At 34.9% G+C, this 8,160-nt stretch overlaps 1 protein-coding gene across 1 annotated transcript; it reads left to right on the top strand.

The window, feature by feature from the left end:
* Window positions 1-4,525: 4,525 nt before the first annotated feature.
* LOC147283652 (RNA polymerase II transcriptional coactivator KIWI-like) lies at window positions 4,526-7,945 on the top strand. Its single transcript, XM_086244663.1, has 4 exons — window positions 4,526-4,728; window positions 4,828-4,933; window positions 7,495-7,517; window positions 7,591-7,945. The coding sequence occupies exons 1-4, from the start codon at window positions 4,600-4,602 to the stop codon at window positions 7,648-7,650; spliced, it is 318 nt and encodes a 105-aa protein (XP_086100789.1). The 5' UTR covers window positions 4,526-4,599; the 3' UTR covers window positions 7,651-7,945.
* Window positions 7,946-8,160: the final 215 nt, after the last annotated feature.

An 8,160-nucleotide genomic window follows, 5' to 3' on the forward strand; every position in this document is an offset into this window, starting at 1 on the left:
GCTGCAGGAAGAAGAGGAACGCGCGTCTACCATCACCAAAGCTTTGCTAGTTATGTAGACGACACTTCCTTTAATTTTTGTTCCTTTCAGTTTCCTCAAATTGGTTTCGGCTGAAACCACAAAAGCTCCATTTCATTTTCTCTCAATTGGTTTCGGCTGAAACCACGAGAATTCATAAAAGGATTCGGCTGAACCCATCCTCTTCTAATCGGTTTCAGCTGAAACCACAAAGTTTATCAAAGGATTCGGCTGAATCCATCTCTCAATTGGTTTCGGCTAAAACCATAAAAGATTCGGCTGAATCCATGTATCTCAAGCACTAAATGGATTCGGCGGAATCCATGGTGAGAAAAATGGCGAATGCTCTTAACCCAAAAGAAAAAGAGCAAGTTTCCTAAAATGCATTGAAGCTCCTGCCTCTTCATAAGTCACGACATTGCAACTCAATTACAATGCTGCTACACTTCTGCCAGCAAAAGACAAAAAAATAAGAGATGAAGCAAAGGTTGATATGCCTCACCGCCTGCACCCCAAGTCCATTCCTCCGATGATCAGCAGTCCTTGGTTTGTCAAATAAGGTGGCATTTGAGTTTGTTAAAGTCAGATTCAAGCAAACCCTTGAAATAAAGAGCTAGACTCAATGACAATTGCAATCGCTGCCACCTGACTTCATGCATGCAGTAAAGACTGTAAAGTGGCTTCCAAAAAGAGGAAGTCAAGTTCTCTTGGAAATTGACTCCAAAGTATATTAAACTACAACTACAAGTCCAAAGGTGTCCTTCGCACAACAAGCATTGAAAATTCAAAGTGATGCTTGTGCATGCAGTGTATGAGCTCTTTACAAAATTAGCCTTTGGGTTGACTTACAAATCAAGTGGCATTCGAACCATCGAAGCCATGTTGTTGAGAACCAAATCCCACAATAATAAAACAGGGTGCAGGTCTTCTCATGGCATTTGAAATAGATGGGTCAGTCCCACAAGAAAATGGAGACCAACTTCTATTTGGATTGCATTTGTTGTAACTTGGCTTATATTACAAAATAAAAAATATATGACGAGTATCAAACAGTGAGCCAATCAAATTTAATGGGCTTGTTTTCAAAGTTAACATGCCCATTCAGAAATTAATGTATCAATTACTAAATAACTGATACAAGTCCAATGGACCCTTTTTCTCAAAGCATGTAGCTTGTCCATTAATAAATAAAAGTGTGTCAATTACTAAATAATTGATACAAAATAATTAGTGGGCACATATCAAATCCAACTCCCCCAAATTCATTTTTACCCATTAATAAATAAAAGTGTGTCAATTAATAAATAATTGATACAAAATAATTAGTAGGCACATATCAAATCCAACTCTCCCAAATTCATTTTCGCCCATTAAAAAATAGGCTTATTTACACCATTGCCCCCTGTAAGATACACTTTTTTTCACTTTGCCCCCTGAAACTTAAATCCTCTCAGTTTACCACATGAACTTCACAAAGTTATTGCAAAAGACCCTATGCCGTTAACTTTGTCAATTTTTCCGTTAAAATAGCTGACGTGACACCTATATGGCATGAGTGAGACCCTTTTTTAGTTATGTAAAATCCATGTAGACAAAAAAAATAATTTTTAAACTAAAAATAATAAGATCCATGTCAATTTTTTATAATTTTGCTTGTCTACATGGATCTTACATAACTAAAAAAAGGTCTCACTCATGCCATATAGGTGCCATGTCAGCTATTTTAACGAAAAAATTGACAGAGTTAACGGCATAGGGTCTTTTGCAACAATTTTGTGAAGTTCAGGTGGCAAACTGAGAGGATTTAAGTTTCAGGGGGCAAAGTGAAAAAAAGTGTATCTTACAGGGGGCAATGGTGTGAATAAGCCTAAAAAATAAATGTGTCATTTAACAAATAAATGATACGAAAATATTAATGGGCACATTTTCTTCCATCCCAAATCTCAAACACAACTCTCAAATGGTATAAAACCATATCTTTCAATTGGTACAAAACCAACCTTCCCAAAATGGCACAAAGCCAACCAAGTCAAATTTTTTATTGAACTAAGTCCGGTTTGATCCCATCATGGGTACGTAGGCAATGTAAGCGAAATTCACATTCAACCGCATCCACAAAATTCTCCAAATTCCCTTAGGAATTAATTCATACAAGTTTCTTTGAATTAATTTTAAACCAAATCAAATATATCCAAATTCTCCAGAAATTAGTTCTACACACAAAAGTCCTTGAATTAATTTCTCAAATCAAATCCAATGGCTCTAAACCCTTCCCAAATTACTCAAATCATTTAAATGGGTCATTCACCCATTTAATTCCCAAAAGTTTGGAACTACGTGTGGTTTAATCCTGCAATGGGTACGTAGGCAACCTAAAATATGAGTGCAATCTCAATCGCAAATAAATTCCATTAAAATCTTTTACCAATTGGAATTCATTGGTTTTATTGCAATTGAAATCAAAGGGTATTCCCTCGAGTCAAAGGACTGTAATTAAGAGATATACTCTATCTTGAATGGGTTGTATCCAAACTAATAAAACCCTTATTCCATTTATGAGTAAAATTATGACACACACACACAAACGAAATGAACAAATTAATATTTTGTTCAATAGGCAAACCAAGAGAAATTCTTAAAAACCAATGAGGGAATAAAGAACTTACCACCTTGAGAAGAAGCCATCTTAATTGAAGTTTATATATACTGGTGAGCTTTGAGACACTTTGGTAGACAATTAGATACCTTGTAATGGCTTGTTTGAGTACCAAATTAAAACAATATCATCACAACTCCTACTGAAAAACAAGTTCACAATCATTCATTTTGCTTGAAAAACAAGGTTGTTAAACAATTAATATTGATTAATAGGAGCTTGTTTCATGCCATTATAGTTGAAAAAGTCATTAGACCCATGCCGTAACATATACATATATATTGATTAATATAGGTAGGTATATATACTCACACACATATTGATTAATATGTTCATATACCCATGTCGTAACATATATATCTATATATATATATAACCTCAACTTATTTATGTTGAGGTATACTCTATTAGGGCCCACACGAGTCGTTTTGTATCGATCCGAACCGTTCATTTTTTACATCTCCGTTGATAAATCATCTTTGCAAAAAATTAGCTAAATCGAAAATCATTTGTCTATCTAACTTTGATCAAATAAATGGACAAACTAAATATTTTCGATGAAACCGTCCATTTGTATTATATAAGTTACATAGGCAAATAATTTTTGATTTGACTAATTTTTTGCAAAGATGATCAATGAAGATGATCCTTGCGAACGGTTCAAATCGACACAAAACGACTCATGTGGGTCCCAACAAAGTTATACCTCAACATAAATAAGTTAAGGTATACCTCAATAGAAGGAGCGTGTATATATACATATATATGTTCATAGACCCATGTTGATATATATATATATATATGTTCACAAACCCATGTCGATATATATATATATGTTCACAGACCCAGGTCGTCAGTCATGATCAGATTGTGGGCTAACATATATATATATATAATTGTTCCTCTACCTATAAATTTTATTTGCAATCCTTCATAGACCCATGTCTCAATTCACCCAAAGAAAATTCATAGATTAATCATCAAATCATATTCTGAATAAGAGAGAAAGAACTCATGAGTATTTGTAGTGAAATAAAATTAACATACTTGAGAAGGGAAACAAACCAGCTAATCTCTTCAGCATAGCACCATGGTGACTGATTTGGTTGGGTTTTTGTCGTTCTGCTTCTATTTTTGTAGGGATCGGGCTGCTTTGGGATGTAGAGTAACACCTATGTACCTATGTTTGTTTTTTGGGTAAGATGGAAAAGGAATTCCCGCTTGTTTTTATGAGTAATTTGTTTTTTTAGAATTCCCAAATTTGTTCCCACTTGGAAAAGAGAATTCTTGCTTGCATAAGAATTGTAAAATGACGCCTATTTTGTTGAAATTTAAACTCAGGATTTCAGCTCTGCAAATTTCACAAATATTTCTCTCGTAATTTGTGAATTTCCCTATTAATTTGGCCAAACACTGAACTTTCAATTTTTTACGCGTGAAATATTGACTTTTTTTAAAATTTCAAGTTTTTTTTCCTGTATCCAAATACACTGTTACAATGTGTTTGAATAAAATTATGTTGAGTAATATTATTATTATTTATTTACAAATTTTCGTTCAACAACTTGATTAATTAAGGTCTAAAGAATAATTAATTGATTTAACTAAGCATGAATGCATGATTAAATAATGGTAGATTTTTTTAAATAAGACACATACTTGACATTTCGTCACTTCTATCAAAACTTTTATTAAAAAAAAATCTATGTGACAATTAGGTGACTTTTTTAAGGGTTAAAATTGTCATTAAAATTAAAAAAGATCTTAAAACTAAAAAGAAAAAAAAAGAAAAAAAGAAGAAGAGGAGATATATCATATATCAGTATATCACCACCAAAAATAAAAAAAAATACCAGTTCAAACTCCAGTCTCTCACTCTCAGACAAGTCCTGAAAGACAGCGAAAGAAGAAGAAAAAGGAAGAAAATGTCGTGGAGAGGAAAGAGAAAGGACGAGGCGGAGCACGGGACGTCGGACGGTGACTCTGAGCCCCCCAAGAAGACCGCCAAGAAGGACTCCTCCGACGACTCCTCCGACGACATCGTTGTTTGCGAGGTCACCATCTCTCTCTCTTTCTTTCTTCTTTTGTCTGCGTCTCTGTATGTATGTATCTATCAATACCAGTGTGTGATTTTAGGGTTTTGGGAATTGTAGATATCGAAGAATAGGAGGGTAACTGTGAGGAACTGGAATGGCAAGGTTGTCATCGACATTCGTGAGTTCTATGTCAAGGATGGCAAGCAAATGCCCGGAAAGAAAGGTTTGCTGTTCTTTTATTATTTATTCATATTATTAATCGATTGCTTGTCTGTTTTTTGTTTTTCTTTTTTTGTGATAGTGTTCAATTGGATGTCTTGGTTTTGAATTTCTACGTTTTAGGGTTTATTTACTGATCATTGTCCAATTCGCTAGATGGGTTTTTTTACTTCGGTCGGATTTGAGGTTCAGAACAAATGATGATATTGCAATTTAAGATTTGAGCTTGTAGTGTTGGGAGTCTTGTCACAATTGAAACTTGAAAGCCTAATGCTCAACATTAACAGTGGAAAACTTAGGTGGTGTTTGCTTTTTGTAATCTTAAATCTAAATAGACCCTGATTGAACTGAAACCGTTATAGATTTAATACTTATAATATGTTTCTACCTTGTCTGAAATCAAAATATAAGTTTTTTTTTTTTTGTAACAGAAAAATACCGCTAGACTAACAGCTACTTAGCACATTTGCCCTTATAATTGTTATGTGTTATGCTTAGATACAATCAACTTAAAACCAACAAAATTGTGTAAATTTCAATAATGCATTACAAGGTAAGAGATAAATGCATGTAAGAGAAAACAACAAAATTGATTTATTACATGTATTTCTTGTATCTCATTATAACCGAACAAAGCAGGGGCTTAAGCTAGGACAACCGAACTATTTAGTTAAAAGATCTCTCTTGTCGCACCCACGTTCAAAGGTTTCTCCAGATTTTAATGGTAACTAGGGGCAAAAGGAAGGCAATGTTAGACTGTTAGTAATCGAAGCTATCTTCAGCCTTCCCTGAAGATTCTCTGTCACTCACAAGGTGAAGGCAAGGTCAGAAATAGGAAGTTTTGAGGCTTGGTTTATCAGATAAGAAAATGGCTGGTTTCTACGATGCAGCAGGGGTTTTGGGTAATAGAGTAGCCATGTACCAGGAGGGTTCTGCTTTAGGGAACTTTAAGGTTTTGGAGATGTGAACACTGAACAGCATTTTCATTGGCAAGCATTTTGTTAGTTGAAGGGTAAGGATGGGTAAAAAGGTAGGGGAGGGTGAAGGATTGGTTCATGATGAATTTGGGGTATTCTGTTTTTCTACTATTTATTGTTAACTTTGGTCATGTATATTTTTTTTTTTTTTTTTTTTTTTTTTTTTGTTTCAAGTCATGTTGATTGTGGTTGTTTTGTTTGGTCTGATGAATGGTAGGTGTATCCCACATGGGTCTGTTGGTTGATGTCAAAATTCAATTAAGATTGCCTTATTTTTTTGGATGGCATTTGGGCTCAATTTCCATAATGTTTAGTTCCTCTTTTAAGTGATTTTATGCCCTAGTCATAGCAAAAGTAAAAGTTAGGGTTAAAATGCCCTATACCTAATTGGGACTTATTACGCGCCTCATGCACTGAACATTGTTGGATCTGAATTCAGCACCAAGCATAGCTTGATGGGTGTGTACATGGTTTGTGAAACCCAAGTTATTAGCTCCTTTGGTTTTGACTTGAGAAGGTAGGTGAAAAGTTGGGAGGGAGGGGGGGAGGGAGAGGGAGAGGGAGAGATGCAAGAGCTAAGTTCAAATTAATAAATAAAGCCATCCAAGTACCGAGCACCATATGATTAAGGGTCTTTGTACTTTTTTATGTAATAAATGCAATTTACACATGTATTTTAGGTTCTGTGCTTTGAGTCTCTGTATGTCACACGATGAATGTATTAGGTGTCGTGAATTGTGTGTTTTAGCATTTTTAAATGTTTTAATTTGTGTCTTTTTAATGATTCATGTATCCATGACCCTATAAAAGGGGATACTTTGGAAGCCTTGAAAGAAAGTTAATAGTGAAAGAAATTGAAGTTCTTGTGATTTCTTGCTCTTGTTTGAAGTATGAGTTGACTTGGAGTGATTCCAAGACACCATCTCAGTAATGCAATTTTTTCTAATTTCTTTTTAGAAGTGATTCCTAGAACCCTACTGATGTGACGCTGGTAGTTTCTATCCATTTCCCGCGTCCATAACATTCCATTTGTGCTTTATCTACCAACAATGTACAGCAATCAAATCCCACAATAGCTTTCCGCATTTTATTCCTTTTTGTCCTACATCAGGTAGAGGGAGAGAGGGCAAAAAGTTAAGATTGCTGCTTTTCTCCCCAATATTTTTCAATTAGTACTTTGTATTTTGATAGGTTTAAACATTTCCATTGGAATTCTCTGGTTGAGCTTAGGAATTGGACTCTTCTGCTCTGCCTAGGAGAAGTTTAAATCTGTGTTTTTCAAAAAGACTTTGAGGCTCCCCTCAAAGCATAACTTCAGAGGATTTCAGTGCATAATGGTTACTATAGGAACTGGTTTAAATTCGTGAATATAGTACTTCCAGGATTGGTATACGTTCTTATTGTCTGAGGCATTCCAGAATTGAAGTTAGAGGATCATTGGATTTTTTACCTTTTGGCATGAATATAGTACTTCACGTGCTCTTTCCAGATTTAGCTCACTATGCATGTAGTTGGTGAACTGTTATCTTGAGTAGGCTTTCTATTCATTAATTGGTGCCTAGATTGACGCTCTTTCCCTTGTTTTCAGGAATCTCACTAACGATGGATCAGGTATACATCTTGATATTTATACATTTCAATAGCTGTTGAGAGCATTACTTATGTATCATTTTTCCTTGTGCAGTGGAATGTTTTCCGGAATCATGTGGAAGAAATTGACAAGGCTGTTAAAGAGACCTCTTAGCAAAAAGCTTTTGTTCTAATTAGAAAATATCTAGCCTACAGGGTTACTTTGTTTTGGCTGTCAGAAACTCAAATCAGGTGCTGATGTTTTGTATTAAGCTAGAAGTGATAACTGGATTGAGGTTACTGACATTAATACTGGATTTTTGTAATTGAACCTCGCTTCGGTGTATGTAATTACTTGATCAACTATCTCATGGAATAGGTTATCTCAATTGAACCTCTGATCTGTGTATACTGCTGCCTTCTAACGGCAGTCTTTGTAAACACTACAAAGACAAACGTTTCACATTTCATTATCGAGATATTGACCAGTCAGAACGATATAAGCAAACTTTCTCTCCGAATAGCTCTCAGGGGCAGACCTTTGGGCTTTAGGGTTGAGAAAAGAATTATATTTGCACTCTGTAATTGTATTGATCCACGCTTGTTCGAGTGGTACAAACATCACTGTTATATTGTCCGTGTTATTTGCACTCATCTAAAGAGTGCGAGAAGCATTTAGGCAAGT

The sequence above is a fragment of the Dryas octopetala genome, chromosome 5 (genome assembly GCF_963921425.1).
Source record: "Dryas octopetala chromosome 5, drDryOcto1.1, whole genome shotgun sequence".
In the NCBI taxonomy this organism is placed as follows: domain Eukaryota; kingdom Viridiplantae; phylum Streptophyta; class Magnoliopsida; order Rosales; family Rosaceae; genus Dryas; species Dryas octopetala.

Bases quoted from the DNA above. Each gene is read 5' to 3' on its own strand.
- LOC147283652 (XM_086244663.1), top strand. From the start codon at position 4,600: ATGTCGTGGAGAGGAAAGAGAAAGGACGAGGCGGAGCACGGGACGTCG. The intron at 4,729-4,827 runs GTCACCATCTCT...TGGGAATTGTAG, and splicing joins ACGACATCGTTGTTTGCGAG to ATATCGAAGAATAGGAGGGT. The intron at 4,934-7,494 runs GTTTGCTGTTCT...CCTTGTTTTCAG, and splicing joins GCAAATGCCCGGAAAGAAAG to GAATCTCACTAACGATGGAT.